General features: G+C 35.5%; 1 protein-coding gene across 1 annotated transcript in view; it reads right to left on the minus strand.

Moving 5' to 3' along the window:
- Nucleotides 1-17791, minus strand: part of LOC131586088 (1-phosphatidylinositol 4,5-bisphosphate phosphodiesterase zeta-1-like) — a 45443-nt gene extending 27652 nt beyond the window's left edge. The window contains exons 1-6 of the mRNA XM_058852826.1: nt 17637-17791; nt 16474-16624; nt 11887-12121; nt 5185-5386; nt 3478-3622; nt 1479-1634 (exon numbers count right to left, since the gene is read on the minus strand). Coding sequence (XP_058708809.1) covers nt 1479-1634; nt 3478-3622; nt 5185-5386; nt 11887-12121; nt 16474-16624; nt 17637-17791 — 1044 coding nt within the window. The remainder of the gene's footprint in view (nt 1-1478; nt 1635-3477; nt 3623-5184; nt 5387-11886; nt 12122-16473; nt 16625-17636) is intronic.
- Nucleotides 17792-18726: the final 935 nt, after the last annotated feature.

Below are 18726 nucleotides of genomic sequence, written 5' to 3' on the forward strand. Positions count from 1 at the left end.
TTTACAAATTCAGTCATAGCTACATATTTCCATTGCTAAGTAAAGTCCTACTGACTTTTCTTACATGCATGATCAGAAAACCTAGGAGAAACAGAGAAGATCCTCATTTGTGTTCATTCTCAAGATAATAATTTTCTGAATTAAAACTTTTGTAATCAGGTGACGACAGTGGCGTTATTTAGGTAATCCTTACACCTTGCACAGATGGGAAATATGTCTCACAATACTTTAATATGTTAAAAGCTCAGGAGAATTAATCTCAGCTGACAGCATTTCCATACATAGACCCAGCAATCCATTTTCAGGCAAAACTCTACAGAGCTGACTCATGAAAACTCTAAGCTGTGGAAATATGAAGTATGAACTCCCTGTATCACAGTAACCATATGGTAAGGGACATATATCATAGAAATTAATATTTTTAAGTGTGTGATTCAGTGATTCCATTTCACTGATTTTGTGCTTGCTTCAGAGGACATATGATCCTTGCACATCTCCTACACTGAATCCAGCCGTGATTTGAGAAGCTTTACAACAAGCCCTCCTGTTTGATAGAGTTTAGATTTTTTCCTAATTGAAAAAACAGTTTTCAAGGCTTCAAAATTATGTTGGAAACCATGATGCAAAAAAATATATTGCTACAATAAAAAAAAAAAAGGGTGGAGAAACATGAACATTAAATATTACAACATTGTCATGGAAATATAAGAGTACGGTAATACTTCAGCACATCTTCTTGCACAGATCACTTCAAAAATATTTTTCCTTGACAAATCCTTAAAAAATTATTTTAAACACCTTTTGTGTGTTGTTTTTCCTTATGACAGTGCTTCCTTCCCACATTTTCATTTGCATTTTTTTAGCTACTGTAAAAACACAAGGAATAAAATATGGCTATACTGGCAACAGCGAGAAGCTGAAATAAGTATTTTGTATGTGTGCACGTATTTGTGCTACAAAAGACTTGAAAAAAGTTTTTGTCCTTGAAAGAAAATTATGTGCAAAGACTGGAACAAAGGAAATGTATTTGTTTTAGTTTGCAATAAAATTTTCAACACCCATCTAATTGCCTTTTCTGACTTCATGTCCCAGGGGTCTCGGGCCATCCGCTGAGAAACGCTGTCTGAGGGAGAAACACACTGAGAAAGAGAATGGCTTTGCAGTAGCAGAGGACCAAAAAAAACCTCCATCATCACTGTTATTGACAAAAAATGTAGGCTCAGGTTTCCATTTCAATAACATGTTTAAATTTCAGGAATTTCCTTCAATTTAAGCAACAAAAAAATAAATCAGCAAATAACAGATGTATTTCCATGTGTTTTTTTGGTGCAGTTTAAATATTTTTGTTACTACCTGAAGTCTATTTCTGACACAGATGTGATCCATAAATTCAGTCCCAGAGGACTGAAAAAAAAAAATAATGAAGAACCCCACCATCATTTCCATTTCTTTCATAGAGAAAAATGAAAAGTTATTACCTCAGGAGAAGGCAGTTCAGTCATATCTACTGCACCACCAATTGGTGTAGTGAGAAGTTTGTCACCTAGAATACTTTTCAAGCAGTCTGCCATTACTTCCTGCTGTTTAGGGCTGCAGTGGTTCTCCAGAGACAGTATAACTGGATAGGCAGATGACTGGAAATATAATTTTAGGATTTTATTATTAATAAATAAAAATATGAATAATTGCTTTTCCAAAATATCTTACAAAAGTCCCCTTGGCCATCTGTATTTACATTCATTTTCAAAAACTTCAGAATATAGATCACTTGTTCCAGGTTAGTAACACAATAAAACAGGTAACATTTGTGGAAAAAAGAAAGCACAATTGAAGAAGAAAAAAGAAATGCACCTTCAGAAAGTTAAAACAGAGCTAGACATATATGAAAAAAGGACTGCTTTGTTTTGGTTTTAAAAGCTAAAATCAGATTCTAAAATTAAAATTGAAAGCATAAATCAGAATTAAATGTCTTTTGCTTTAGTTTATGACAGATTTTTTGACTACTTTTCAAATAGTCTATCAAGACTCTGATAGTCTCCCCAAAGCTTGTTCAGAAATTATTTCCTTTACATGAACAAGCTATGGATATTTTTTATTTTTGATAATACCACAAACTTTTCTAGGGACAGTATACACTTTTCTCATCACACTACTCAAGCAAGGGTAATTGAGTAAAAATTAAAGCTAAAAGGTGAAAAAGAGAAAATTAGTAAAAATTAGAGAAGAACTCAAAAGAAATGCATCCATCTAGACTTATAAGTAAATCTCATAAGTTGCCAATAATACTGGTGGATACCAAAAATATAGTCTGAATGAAGTCTTTGCTCAGGCAGAGCCTAAATTGTCAATAAGGAAAACACCATTTTATGTTTTTCCTGTCTTTACATTTGTCTCCTGAGCACTTGCTATTGACTTTTAAGAGAAGAAAAGCTCAGCCTGCATGGACAGCTGGTACCAACCATGACCTGTTGTGATTTTATCATCTCATTGGCACTTGGGCTTGAGAACTGAAGTTTGAATTAGAGTTAAGCACAATATGCTGTGTGTTAGCAAGAAGAGGAAAGTTTTATCCAGTGGGTTTTGAAAAACAGTGGAATAAAATCATGTTTTTAATTTCACTTTTAAAATCAGAGATTAATTAAGTTTTATATAGAAAACAGAAAAAAAACACAGCTTTGATTAACACTGAGAAGGCTATAAATACATATGCATGAAAATCCACATAAATTTATGATTGTGGATGTATATATTCATACACATAATGCTGGCCTGATTCTGAGATTTATCTTAATAGTCATTCAGCACTTCCTTTGAGCAGGAGTTTCACCAGAAGCTTATACAAAAGCCTGAGACGGTGCAAAAACTCTCCAGATTTCAGTGTTTTTCTAGAGATAGGTAAAAGGAACTTTGCTCTGATGGGTCACCTGACCAAAAAACATCAGTAGCTGCTAACATTTATCAGTGTCAACATTCAAAATCAAAAGAGAGGAAATGGAAAACAAAGTCTCAAACTCATCTATTATCTAATATTTTTGTCTATTTTATAAATTCACACAGAGGATACAAGACAGACTCATAGCAGCAGAAGAGTAAGTGACAAAAAAACCTTTAAGGGATATAAAGAAGGAGGAAAACATCAGAAAAAATCTGAACTAGGTCTTCAATATAGATTCAGTCCTTGTTTAAATTATGTCAGGTGAGAATTCCACCTAACAAGCTGAGTGAGATCACCTGAATCCTTTGCACTAAGTTTGGTTTATATTCATTATCAGGAAAAATGATTATGATTCCTTTAACTAGATTTTAAACTACATTAAGAACAAATAGCACAATTGCTCTGCAATTAATTTTTAAAATACCCATTGCTCAGTTGCATTTTTTTACCCTGGAGAATTTACAAGAGCCATGTCCCCACTTAGTTAAAGCCACCATCCCATTCTAACCAACTCATGTATACACACACAGATCTGTACGTACCATAAATGCATACTTGTCAATCACATGAATTACAGAGCGAAATGGAATTTTGCTTGTTAAAGTGTGACCATGATACACAATAGGTTCATTGTTGGTGCCATCCCAGCAGTCAATCTCCAGGCAACGGCATCCTTTTAACAGAGCACTTCAGAAGAACAAGAGAAACAATTTTGCAGCCAAAAGAAAGATAGCAAACTTTTTTATACAAGTTGCTGTGTTTCTAATTACAAGCACAGGGATTAATTACAGAAAAAACACCTCATTTTCACCATAAATAGAAATCCTACAGAATTATATGAGACAGACATATTTTCTGTTTCTGCCTATTTTAGGTGTGTGTTATTTAATAAACTTTATTAGACCTTTAAAGAATATGGGATTACCTGCATTATTTTCCTTAAAAGGCTAAAAATCAAAGATTTCAATTAAGGAATTTTGGAACAAAGGCAAATTGCCACTTAAAATAAAAGAATAAATATTTTCAATGCTATTTCGTGCTACTATTCCAAACTTGCTTAGAATTTTGAGAATCACTATATTTAAAAATCTATAGTACTTGGAGAATCAGGTTGCACTTGGTCTTTACATAAAACAGTTCCTCTCCCCAGACCACATTTCTAAGAGTGCTAAAGTTTCTGAGACACCCTGACTTTACTGCTTTAATCTGAATATGTTAGTGTCATCCCTTAAATTCTTAGGTTTCTAATATTTGACTTGCAACTAACTGAAACATTTCTTATAAACTGTTTTACTTAATTACCAAGCTGTCTTTTACATCCTGCTTTTCACACATTAACAATATGTCAAATATGCCTTTAGCTGATTTTAGCATTTTCCTCACACATATAGGAGATAAAGAGAGAGGGGGTTATACCTTCTTTGCAATTACTTTCAGCAAGGCAGCATTAACATAATGGAATTTTAAATACTGTTAGAAATTCAGTACTGTTTCTGATGGTTGCAAGTCACTAAAGAACATCAAGAGAGCAACCAAAAAAAAAATTACAAAGTGTTCAGATAGATGATGATTCCTGCTGCTTTCTCTTCATTAAAGTAGTACAAATAATTCTGGACACATCTCCTCCTAATTCTTAATACATCCTGCCCTCTCAGTGTTGCATTTACTACACAATTAATTTCTTTCTTCCCTGTCTTGGCAATAAGGCATCCTGGTCATCATCCTCTTGGAGTCACACACTGCACAGGTTCCTCTCCCTGCTGCCTACTTGAATGCCCATGTTTTGTTGTTTTTGTTGTTTCTAACCTGCCCACACTGCAACATGCACTGAACACAGATATCCTTGACACAGACATACTCCAACACACATCTTCTACATTGAACAGATCACAGCTTGCCCAGGAATTTTACATTACTTTCAGGGAGTTATTTATTTTTTGCATGGCACGTTGAGATTAAAAACTGATTTAATCGTGTACTGTACAATATACTATAGATTCCATTTGCTGCAAGGTTGATTTTCTGAGATGTAAGTGAAAAAAATAGATTGCTTCCAGACTATGAACAGATGGTTTGGCAAATATATTGAAAAGTGTACACACAAAATAAAATACCACTCTCATTTCAACTTGTATCTTTGATGGCTTTGTCCCTTATTTCCAAGTAGGATTGTATGTGACTTAGCATTAATTAAAAAAAAAAAAAAAAGCCAAAGAAAGTTCAAAATATTAAAAATTATGTCTATATACCTGATATAGCCCCATAAGTGACTGGGTCCCATTAGCTGGTCAGCTATCAAGTAGGTGTTGTGAGAAGATGAAATAAAATAGTCACATAATGGCTGGTTCATATCTTGATAGACGGTCTTGTGCTGGCTTTTAAATATTGAACATTCGTCTGAGTTCAGGTATCTTATAAATCCTTCAAATGACAACTGCCTTTTCTTCCTCACTGCACAAAAACAAAAGGAAAAAAAAATAAATCTCTGTTGTGAAGCCACTCTGATGCACTTTCTGAAATTTTTAATAGCCAATTCTGAACACTGCTAAAGGTTATACAGCACAATGCTTTCCTGCAATTTTAAAATTCATACCAAATGTATAAACAACACAAACATCAGATACGTGTGATTCTGGAGCTGAATTGCTGTGGTTCAAACTTCTGAGAGGAAAAAAATGTGTTTTGACACTTTTATTCTTCTATGGACAGCACTAAGAAGAATTTTCAGTAGTCCTAATTAAATATAAATAAAATATTTGTCATTTACTTTGGAAAGTAACATGCCAGACAACGTGTTAAGGGAATCTTCTCTTTTAAAAGAACCAGGATTGTTCTCTAAAAAGTCAGAAATTCTCAATATAATCTTGCAGAAACTATGACTTCTAGCACCAAATGTCTTTGCCAGGGGTGGAAAATTCCAAATAAATATTGATCAAATCATGTTTAGAAATATTTGAAATAAAAATAGCATTGTAACCAAAGAAATAACTGTCTACACAGATGAATTGCAAATCAAGCCTATTACACTACTATATTTATAACAAAATGAACTAATTGAGTCCATACCAGTGATAGTCATCCCATTTGTTTTGGTTTTGACTGATTTAATGGCAAACAGAGCCATTACACTGCCAGCTACTGCTCTCAATGTCATGTTTGTAATGCAGTCATTTTACAAATGATATAATCTCAAAAGTTAGATTTGCTTCAAAATATAGTTTGAATTAGTGAGGGATTTTGCTCAGTTCTTACTCTAAAATAATTTTATTGTCACCGTTAGGCTAGTAGTTAACAATAAGTAAATAATCCAAGATTATTTTATGTTAATAATAGTTTAGAAGTCGATGTATACAAACTTGGGGACTGGAAATACCAGTAGGAAAACCCCCTTTTCTGCCCTGGTAATTCTTACTGCAGCTATAAGAATCAGAATGTACAAGTTAGAATTGCAATTATCGATCTTTGGTGTGTGACAGACTGGAAGTTTTACACCTGGATGAGAATTTACAGAAAATAATTGTTTCTCAATTACACAGGTCTTTGAACTAGAAAACTTGCAATGTTTTACAATGATAAAGAAAAACAGAAGGGCATCCATACATCAAACATGCATTCACCCAACAACTTATTCCTAACAGAAGTCTTTCTGAAGTTATTCTTCCAGTCTTCCATTGATGAAGAATCCACAGACAACCCAACAAAAGCATTTCAACTGCTAAATAACCTTGTTAGGAAATTTTTCATAATTAGGAAACAGAAATTTACCCTGAAACTTCCTTGCTGTCCAAAATATTTGTTCTGTTTGGTATTATTCCTCTCCTCTTTTTTCACACTTTTTCTCCTATGAACACTGCTTTTGCACTTCCCACTTTCCACTCCTTTCCTCAAAAAAAAATCCAATCCAGGGCATTTTCTGTTTCAGATTTCTGATAATTTTCGTTTTTCTGCTATCCATCTGTATTGTTAATCTTTCATAGGAGAAAACAGGATACTATTTCTTCATGGAATGTCCTGACAAACTGCAACTCACTTTTACCATCTTAGAAGGGTTTACGTATTTATTATTTTCTCCTTTTTTTTTCTAGTCACTGACAGTGACTAGTTCTTTAGATGTTCCCTTTCTAAAACAAATATTACATTTGATCTTTTCCAGTCTTTCAATTCATCATTCATTTCCCCCCTGTTTTCAAAAGTAACCTTTGACTTGTATTAGTCAAGCTTGTTACAATTTTCTAAGAACTTGGATTTGTCAACCTGTCTTCACTGACCTGATTACATCATTTAAGAAGGTCCTACCCTGTTCCATCCATATTTTTGACTATCTTACTCAGATTAATAATATTAATAATATTACAGAACCGACTGTACTTATTGCATCGGGAATTTCTTTGGTCTTCTTTTAGCTGAGAGATTTGCAGGATGACTTCTTGCAGCCTTGATGACTCTTGAAAAGTGAATCCTATAGATTTATCCACATGCACGTGGTATATTGTTCTATACTTGTAACAACTGGATTAAATTTCTACTGTCTGGATCTTTAAAAAACATTTTGAATTTTTTCACATTACTCAAAACAGAATACACTCATCCTGTATGTTTTGCCTCTAATGAATTACATGAGCTGTCTGGATTTCATTTTGGATTATTTTATTTTTCATGGTCTATAGATTTCTCTGAGCAATTACAAGTAGAGCTAGTAACTATTTGTGTGTGTGTGTGTGTACATCTTTTATGTTCTACCTTTTCTGCATTTATTTATTAAATTAGTGAAAAAATACTGGCTTTTCAGTCTTGCTTTTTTTCTGAATTATTTATGATGTTTTCCTGGCTGTTCTTGTCATCGACAAAAGTTAACTGCAATATTCTCAAGAGAAATTAATGTTCAAGCAAATATGCTAATGACCATAATCCCCAAAAAATGAACATCTAACATTGTTTTGTTAGTCAAGATGTAAGCTCATAGACTTCAGTAAAACATTCAGCTCATGTCTCCAATCAACAGACTAAAAATCTTTGTATTTTTACAGAGCTTACATTTCTGAGGAATAGCCCAGCCATGCTATTTTCTGACCACTTACAGACATTTTCTGCTTCTACATTAAAGGAAATGGGAATTCATCTCCATAACTATTCCACAGTGAAAAGACTTTCATCAAGACCTTACATTTCTCCCCTGGAGGAACCTCAGTCTTTTTCTCCATTAGGACCTTTTAGCAGTAGTTAGTGTGCACACACATATCCATTTGTTGTAGAAAGGGAAGGCAAGAAAAGATTTCTGCCTTCTCGTTGCCTCTTTTTGTTCACAAAGTTCAATGATTTCTTTTGTCTTGCCCTCCTCTTTTGGATAGTGTACAATTCATTTTATTAACAATATTCCTTTATATTGTTTGGGGTTTTTTAAAATCTGATTTAAGATAAAATTATTTTTCTCATTCCTCCTGTTAGGGTAAACTCCAGCTCTGCCATATATACAAATACTGTCATATCAGAGAGGAATTATGGATATTTGAACCTGGGTATTTGAAAAACTTGGATTACATTATACATTATTTTCAGAGTTTATTACATTCCATTTTTCTTATTTACCTTGGAATTTCTTTGAAAATGTTTCTCTTCAGAAAGAAAAAATGGAAAACTATCACAAGATGTTTGTTGCCCTGAAGGCCTTTCGAGTACCCACAATGAGGCAGACAAAACAAGCAAGAAATCACTCTGCACTGGCCAGAGCCTCCTGCAAGACCCATTTCCTCCTGAAGGGACTGAGTACAACCTGCAGCCCTGCCAGGGTCTGGGAGAGGTGTCTGGACTGAAATAGAGACTCAGGAGTGGGGAGGAGAAGAGCCTGAACGGAATGTGAGACTAGGAAATGTGGAGAGAGAGATGTTTCCCATGTTTTTAAATGTATGTGAGTGCTCTTTGCTTCCAGAGAGCTAAATGAGTAATTAAATGTCTATGGTACTTGGGACAGAGAGAGTGGAGTGGGTACAGATACATTTGCTGGGAATTTTAGGGGTGAACTCATGAGAAATACTTGCAATCACAGACAAGGGTTTTACTCTGCTATAATGGAAGGAGGAATCTTTCAGTCATTAAAAGGCAGAAACATCATCAGATGGAATTTCATACTATGAAATTTGACTACATCAGTATGAAACATTCATGCTCTAAGGGAACAGTAAAGAGAGAAGTATTTCCTTGACTAAAGTTATAATACACTTAATTCTTTTCTAGTCTCAGTTTATATTCTAGGGAGGCTTTTTCTCCCTTACCCACACTTACAGCTGGTGCATGCTGGAATAAAGTATCTATCTGAACAGCAGTTCAGTTTTCTAAGGGTTTATATCTCATAATCACCTTGTCTTGATTTTTTTCCCTGAGACTAGACCTTTACACATCTTTTCATAATCTGATATATTGTGTCTCTCAAATCCAGCCACAGCCATTGTCTTAGTTGAGATTTTTAAGCCATCTTTCTTACTTCACATGATTTTTTATGAAATCTGTGGGAGTTTGGCAGAGATGTCTCCTTTATTAAGTTTGATTTACCTTGGCCAATGGGATCAAATGCTCTCTTCTGCAAATTTGTGCTCTACATTCAGCTCTGTCTCACATACATCAAAAATCCAAAAAAAACCTTCACGACTGTGTGCACTAGGAATAAACTGCGAATGTTTTTTTTTTGCTTCACAAATACATTCTGGATTACTCAAAGTCCTTGTCTGACAGATGCACCAGGCTTATATTGTTATTTACAAAGCAAGCTGTTTTTTTTAAGACAGGATTGCATTTTTGCCCTGTTTTTGTATTGCCTAGCAGGAAAATAGGCAGGAATAGAGTCCTTGAATGGCTCTACATTGTAAATAATACTGGGATGCACTTTCTTATCCTCACTGTGCCTCTAATCCTATCCATGTAAATGAGCAGAATTTTTTTTAAAAAAGACATATATACCAAGCTTAAAAAAAAATTATTTAGTTAGCATGTTTTCTTTAATCTCATTTAATGAGTTGAGTCTTCTATTCAAAGCTAATAGTAAAACGGGAAGATAATGGAATGTTTGGGAAGAATAAAACTCTCATTGGGGTGCTAGTAAGACACAACTGTCAGGTGTGAATCACATATTTTGTGATCAATTCCATAGAAATGGCTCTTTCTACCAAAAATGCAAGGTTTTAGCGCACACGTGAAAAAACCTGTTAGTGTAGTATTTTGACATTGGGCATCTAAATTGTATAACAAGAATGAAAGATTAGTTTATTCCATACTGTCCTGAGCTAGCTACAGTACCTACAGAGAATAAATTCAAAGTTATCTGGCTCAATAGCTTTGAAAATCTCTCTGCAGAAATGTTAGGGATGCACTGGATGCTATAAATGGATTTATTTAAATTAGATGTAAAATGTAGTCATTGTTTTCATCCTAATCTTGACATAGCAGTGCTATCACATTTATGAGAGAATGGTCATTACTATTAGCAAACCTGTCAATCAAATGTCAAAGCCTGGCCTTTTCCCTTTTTGTAAGACACAGGGAGGGCAAGGGTGACAGATGAGTCCAACAGATCATCCTGATGAATAATGTTCTGTAGCAAATTCAGAACGACACTTACACAAAATGGTCTATCACAATACCATATGAATCATCTCTCATGTCAATCATAACTGGAACTTTTCAAGAAATATGTTTGAGTGGGAGTATGAATTCACTCAAAGGAGCATGAACAATACAGAGGTTATTTTGTTCAGCGAGATTATTTCCAATAACAAGACAAACAAATTTATCACAGGTGAAGAAACAAACAAGAATTTGTCTCAGCATCTGAAATTTCAACCAGACATTAAATTAAACCTATAGAAACTTCAGTTGATATTTATAAAGGTGTTTTCTAATGGACTGAAGATTATTCATTGTTTAACTGTGCTATAGATTTGAACTTTCCCATCAAAACAGGTAACACAAAATAAAAGGAACCTTTTAAGCTGGTAATTTGAACAATTAGTAAACATTAGCTCCTCTGAAAGAGCAGAATATGTTTAATAAAATACAGTTAAATTTGAAAGGCAGCCTTAAAGAGTAAAGGCATAAGGAGTCACATGTTTTTATTACTGGACAGTAAGTGCCTCTAAATGAAACACCCAATGTTCTTCTGTTTCTCATTGAAAAAGTGGCATTTTCCATTTTCTTCTTCCACCACAGGTCACCATAGAAAATCCAGTGCTATTATCCCAGAAGAAATATTTTCCCCTAGGGTTTGTTTTTCTTAACCACTTATCAATTCCACCCGTTTTCAACGACTGGGAACCAAGGAAACGAAAGAATTGAACATATTCCACTGAATAAAGTAACAGCTTGCAGCAAAATGCAGTTCTATCCTTTTCCTAGCTGTAAATTTTGCCACAAGTTGAAATCAGTGATGCTCAGCAGAAGTGTTACACCCCAACTTGAGGCACCTTTAAATAGGTGAAGAACATGTTACAGATTTATGAAGCCCTCCTCATCTCAGCATTCTAGTGATTCACAAAAGGTGACCAGGCACCTACAAAAATTTTCCACAGTGCCCCTGCAAGGAAGTCAGAAGGACATAAAAGTCTTGTCTGAGGCCTTGAATTTTCACTAAGTGACTCAAGGGAGAGAAGACAGTGTAACGAGCAGAGAAGAAAAATGGCAGATATGGACTTTAAGAAAAACAAATTGAAAATGGTTTGTAATGAGCTGAAGAACAGAATTTGTAGAAGGACTAGAAATAAAAAGATAAAGAAATGACAGAAAAAAGAACAGAGCAGAGAAAGGAGGGCACCATAAAAAGAAATTAAAACACAGGAAGAAAACATAATAAATAGATGAAAAGACATGCTTTTAAAGAAAGAAATATATGAGGTTTAGGACAACACAGTCATTGAGAGAAGCACGAGAAATAAGAGCTAGATATCAAATAGTTAAACTGTACATACCTTCATCAATGGGTTCATACTTCATAATAATTTCTAAGGCAGTTGTTTCATTAGCTTCAGTTTGAAATTGTTCTTTTATAAGAAATTTAAGGAGCTGGCTGTCAGGTAGAATTTTGCCATCTGTCGAGTAAGCCTTGAATAGTTCTTCAAACTCAAGCCTGTGTACAAGAGCTCGATAAATTGCTCTGAAGTCGTCCATGCTAATAATATTTCCTGACTGTTTGTCAATAGTTTTCTGAGGGAAAAAAGCAAGCAAAATTTATTAAAAAAAAAAAAGAAATTAATGAAACAACATGCAATTATACAAATTATGCACCAAACACTCTTTTATAACTGACCATAAGAGTGAGCATCATAGAAGAATCCTCAGGCAACAGTGACTACAATCAGATTACACTCCTCAACTTTTAGATGACACTTTGTGTGCTACAAATATTTTATGTAAAGTAAAATGGACCATATGACACAATTAGCATCTAAATAAGTGCAATAAATTTAGATTTAATGCATTTTTAATATTCAAACACATTGTTGAAAATCTTTAAAATGCTATGCATTAAAATAAATGTGCAGCATAAAACTTATCAAGTGGAAAATATATTTAGTATAATACCTCTCCAACAGCTATTTACACCATATTGTAAATACTGTCAGTCAAATTTGCACACAAAATCAGCAACCAGTAATCTTAAAAATGAAATAAGGATGACCAAATTACCAAGAAATACAACCCTTTCAACACTTCAATAAACGAAGTTTATTGTTTCACAACAAAACAATATTCAAGTTTGAAGACAAGATATTTTGTAATAACCTATGACACCATGTTCTAATCTTAACAAGCCAGAATGTTTAACTTAGATTAATTATTCACACTTTCAGAATTCTTGAATTGTAAGCTTGTTTTCATACAGCTTACAGAATGTTAGCATAGTAATTAATTTATGTGTTTCAGTATAAAAGTCACTAGAAAAGTTAAAAGGCCACAAAAGAATTTGAGAAGAATAATGCTTTTTTACCATTTCTGCTTTTTACATTTTTCACAGGTTTAACAATTCTATTTTTCCTTTAAAATTTTCTACTTAAAATAAGTAACTGCATATATATATAAATAAGCACAGAAATAAATATATGTCTTGCATATATATAAACATAATATATAAAAACATAAATATAATATATATAATATATAAATATAAATTGCATTTCTATATAAATATAAATATAAATATAAATATAAATATAAATATAAATATAAATATAAATATAAATATAAATTTATTAAAACATTAATATAATATAATATAATATAATATAATATAATATAATATAATATAATATAATATAATATAATATAATATAATATAATATAATATAATATAATATAATATAATATAATATAATATAACCATAATAAGATATAATATGTAATACGTATATTAAGATATAATAGCATATATATAATAATATATAACATATATTCTATTATATAAACTATATACTATATACTACATATATTAATATTATTTATTAATATATAATATAAAATATAGTATATGCTATATGCTGTATATTGTATATATGTTATATATTAGTTAATTATGTACTGATTAATTAATTAATATCAATATAGAAATATAAATGTTTCTAACATTTTAGCCTGATTTTTGCTTAAAACCTGCCAAATCAAGAGAAATCTTCTGACAAAATTGCTCACAAAAACCACAAATGGCAATCCACTGCCTCAGTGCTTATGACTGTAAACTGATGAAAATTCTCAGTTGTTGGCTCCTTAAACTGAGATGCCAAAGACACCACGTTCCAGCATCCAAACATCCAAACATGGCCCTTACTATGGCTGGTTTGGCTTCCACAGAAATGTCTAGAAGCAGGAAATTGCTTACTTGAGCTCTGGCTGCTCTTTGATCAAGAGATTGGATTACTGCTAAATTAGATTGGTTTTGAAGCCATACCATGAAAGCCAAAAGTTTAAAGATCTGGTGCCAGTTCCTTCCTATGCAGTAAAGTTCTTTCTGCACTTCTGAATAAGTACAATAGGAGTAAAAATATATTAAATAACTGAAACGAGTACAAAATTAAATTTCATGAGGAGTTCTAGTGAAAAAATCTTACAAATGAGTACTTCAGTGTTTGCTTTGAGTTTGCAAAAGAGAATAATAATGATCATTATTAACAGAAATCACCAGCAAGAAAATATTTCTGTACAAATGCTAATTATACACATTTCATTACTGCTGAGAAATTCCCCATCTAAGGTTGATTTCTTCCATCCAATTTTTAATGTTCTTAACAGTGCTGCAAATTTGCTTATAACCATTAAGCAGGAAAAGAAAATACCAACTTCTTTTGAAAATAAACAGTCTATCAGGACTTGGAGGATGTTCACTTAGTTACTGGCACAAAGAGAAGCTGGACAAAAAAGTAAAGTTTCTATTTTAGCTGCCTCCTGGTGAAATACAGGCAATAATACTACACAAAAGAACTCTTCAAATTAAAGTGATAAAAATCATGTCACTATAAAAAGATATTGTAAATTTTTGGGGTAGATTTTTATCATTCCTATTTTTATTAATGCACATCAAATTTTTGCTGTTCAGAAAAAGAAGAGACAAAGTCTTGAGAGAAATTAGATGAAAATTTATTATTCCTTAAAACCTTAATGTTCATAATTCTGATACTGCTCAAAAGAGTATTACAGTAAAATAAGCTCAAAGAGAACAGAGAAGAAAAAAGCTGATTATTCCTTAAAATTAGCTTTCTATAAAATGTATTTTGCTATGTAGAACCATTAGATTAACTGCTGATGTGCAGTTAATTACAAAGATGTCAGTAACATCCAGAATGCTTTGGATTTTTACATATTGTTTCGCTGATGAAATATTTGAACCCCTCAAACTACTGAACCCCTGTAAATCTTTCTCAAATAGCATAGGGCACCTAACAGTACTGCTATAAATAACTAGATCAGGCTATTGGGTATAATATGTTGTTAAATACAACTAGATCAGACTTCTTCTTTGCAGGTCACTTCCCTCAAATCTCCTTTTCTCTTCCCACAGCTGACCATCTCTCACATTCCTGCCAGAAACTAAAGTAGGGGGAAGATAGAGGAAACCACAAGAAATATTTTTAAGTTCTCAAGAGATCCTCTAGCTTTGAAACTTTCTCCATGCAGTGAAAGTTCAAAAAACCACAGGAAGCCTCTTCAGCCAGGGTTGAGCTCATGCTGCTGGTTCTACCTTGGTTTGAGAAGGCAAACAATGAGAGAGGAAGACAGGGTGAGGAAAGCTTAGTGCCTTCCTTCTTATGACCTTTCTGACTTGCCATAGTTAATTGTCTCTGCCAAATCAGGACAAAATTTGCCAGCTGGTTGCAACATTCTCAAAAGAATCATATCTATAAAGGTGAAAGTAAGTAAATATACATGTATTTATATAAATAAATATATATATATTTATATATATATACACACTTGTTTTCATTCCCTTAGGGAAAAAGCATTACCAGACAGATGGGGTTTTTTGGGGGGGAAATGATGTAAAGGGAAAATCTTAGATATTTTGAGTCATTACATGAAGAAAATATGTATCCAGTACTCATTTGTTAGTATTTGCTCACTGAGACAAGATCTGCTTGGCAGTAGTTTGCTTGCCTACACTAAATGAACTTAAGTCCAGCTTCTAGCTGTATCATATAATCTTCACAGAAATATCTTTAAAACTGCCACCTCTCAAGGCCAAATCCATTCCCAGGGAGTTAGAGAGCGATTCCCATCCATTCAGGCACACCTCTTAAATATTACAGGAGAGGTATAGTGGAGAAAGGAATGAATGTGTGCTGGATCTAAAGCCTGGACAGCTCAGAGAAATCCCAATTGTCCTCCTGGAAAGAGGATTTTGAGAAGATTGCTCTCATGGCTCTGTCCAGAATCAGACAGACATGTCTGGGCTCATTAGCTTGACCAGAGAAGCTGAATAGGATGAAACCAGAATGCTTTAACTTTTCTCAAGCGCAGACATGTTACAAAAAAAAACCTGGGAATCCAAACCAACATATTTTCCATCTTACACCAATTTGTTGTGGAGAAAAGACAGAGTTATGTGGGTGTCAGTCTCTCCGAGTAACAAGCAGTAGGACAAGCAGGAGTGGACTCAAGTTGTGCCAGGCTATTAGGAAAAATTTCTTCACTGAAAGTGTTGTCAAGCATTGGAACAGGCTGTCCAGGGAAGTGTCTGCGTCACCATTCCTTGAAAGTACTTAAATGCTTGCAGATGTGGTGCTTAGGGACAAGTTGCAGAGGTGGACTTTTCAATGTATTAATGGTTGGACTCAGTGATCTTAGAGATACCTTCCAATCTAAAGGCTCATGATTCAAATTCAAACCCTGGGTTATCTATTTTACACAGACATGAAAGACCTGGAGGAGGAAAATTCTTTGCTGATTTTGCACACCACACTAGCTTGAAATACATTTCCCAAAAAATTAACTTGAAAAAAATCAGCAAACATATGATGTGTGTAACTGAACTTCTAAACCATTCATTGCTTAATGTACATACACCTTACCTTGAAAATATGTTTTAAATGGTCTTCATCAAATTTTATTTGCATTTTTTCAAGCAGCCTCCTGCAGCCCTCTAAATCAACATTCCCATTCATGAAATCATTCTGAATTGTATTCCAAAACCACGTATGAGACGTCAGGTTAAGGAAGATTCTGGCCAATTAAATTGCCTTTTAATGGAGGGGATGAGGGGGAAAAGTTTAATTTCATTAAACCTAAGAAGATTGTGCTTCCCTTTCTTCATACTCTAGAACATCCTTGCATTCTGCCCTCTGAGAATGCAGCAGGCCCCAAGGTGTGCAGGAAGAGATTTCTGCTCTGTCCTCAAAGTCCCAGAGAGCAGTGACAGAAGGGCCGAAGGGAGGGTGTGATCAAGGGGTGGTCAGGGTGCAAAAAGGGCTGCAGTGAGAGGAGGGAAACGTGGGGAAGCCGAGGGGATTCAGCAGGCTCAGGGAATGGTGGGGAGTGCCAAGAAACACCAGGGAACGAGTGCTCCCAGCACTGTGCCCACCCAAACATTATCAACCGGCCCTGGCTGACAGGACTGGCTGCCCCAGGCCCTCCAGGGCATCCCCTGTGTGCCCAGGCCTGAGGGGAAAGGGCCATGTCAGGGGCATCCCAATGGCAGCTGTCACAGGGCAGGGAGAGCAGAGGAAGAGGAGAAGGTAGAAGAAGAAAAGGATATCTGTTCTCATCCATGGTGGCTGTGCACCGCCTGCTCCAGGCCCCTCACTGCAGTGGCATAGCCGAGATCTCACTTGGGCTCACAGTGGGCTCCTCATGCCACTGTGACCTGACAGAATGGCATGGAATGTTCACTCCCCCATCCTTCCAGTGTCGCTCCAGTGTTGCTCTGGTGATGTCACAAACTGCAGGCGCCCAGCACAGGCCCCTTCCTGCCCCCGCTCCACCACCCTGCCACCATCCTGTGCCTTTTCCTTCCAGCACAAAGTGTCCCCAGGCCCTGCCCCTGTCTCCCACCCATTGCTCCACCACCCTGCCACCATCCTGTGCCTTTTCCTTCCAGCACAAAGTGTCCCCAGGCCCTGCCCCTGTCTCCCACCCATTGCTCCACCACCCTGCCACCATCCTGTGCCTTTTCCTTCCAGCACAAAGCGTCTCCAGGCCCTGCCCGTCTCCCACCCTTAGGATATCCCACACCCACAGCACGTGTGCTGGCAGGAGCTGTGTGGGGCAGAGCAGGCCTTTTGCAGCCAGCCGTGCCAATGTCCTCCAGGGGAGCTTGGCCAGCTTGGCCGAGGTCTCTCTGTCCCGGTCCGAGGTGACAAGCTGGTGAGGCAGAGGCTGCCAGCACAACATCTTCCCCCAGATAACCAGGAGCACTGTGCTACCAACCCACTGCAGAGACCTGGGGGGAAATCCCTTCTTTGGGCCTTGGGGAACCAGCTGGCTTCACGGCACAGGGTGATGGTGGATGTTGAGAGCTGTGGGATGCCACCCCAAAGTGCTGGGAGGCCACCCAAGCTCCCACTTTCCTGCTGGGAACTTCTCTGTCCTCAAAACCAGCCTGGGCAAGAGCAGCTGTCCATGTCCTGCTTTGAGGCACACCAGTATCAGCCTTCAAATCACTGGGACAGCCCTTGGAAATCAGGCTGGACTTACACCCTGACTCCATTTCCCACTCGTTTTACAGGAATTCTTCCCCAGGCAAACTGCTTCGAAGTTGCCAGCTTCCGTGTAGCTGTCAGCAAGCCTGAGTGAGACTCGAAATGTGACAGACCAAAGGCAGTTTGCCACAGATTTTATGCTGAAGTGCCTCAATGCTTACTGAAATACCAGCTTTGATACGATGGCCTAAATAAAAAATGGGGGAAAAAAGACAAAATGGAGTTATTTAATTGATTTATTTCTGGATCACTCAGGAGAGTACAGAGACTTCCAGCAGTCAATCACCACTTTAAAAATAATTCAGGTCTGCAGTGACTGGAAATAATTTGTTTGGGTTTTTTTTTTTCACTTTCTTCATGTACTTTTTAAGTACTTTACCAGGAATAGTCAAAATGTCAAAGGCAGCAGAGTGCTCCAGCTGAGATAGCAAGCAAATTCTTACTTTCCTTCGCAGTTTTAACCAAAATTATATTCATTTTTGTAATTTCACACCAAATGAAGCATTGATTATAAGGAATCTAGTAAGGAAGATCAGCAAAGACATTGGGACATTATATCTAGATTTTTTTTTTCATTGCTACTGAAACCTTGTAAATTCAGCCTTCAGGCTTTGCTTGTGCATATAT

This window comes from Poecile atricapillus, chromosome 18 (assembly GCF_030490865.1).
Source record: "Poecile atricapillus isolate bPoeAtr1 chromosome 18, bPoeAtr1.hap1, whole genome shotgun sequence".
Lineage (NCBI taxonomy): Eukaryota > Metazoa > Chordata > Aves > Passeriformes > Paridae > Poecile > Poecile atricapillus.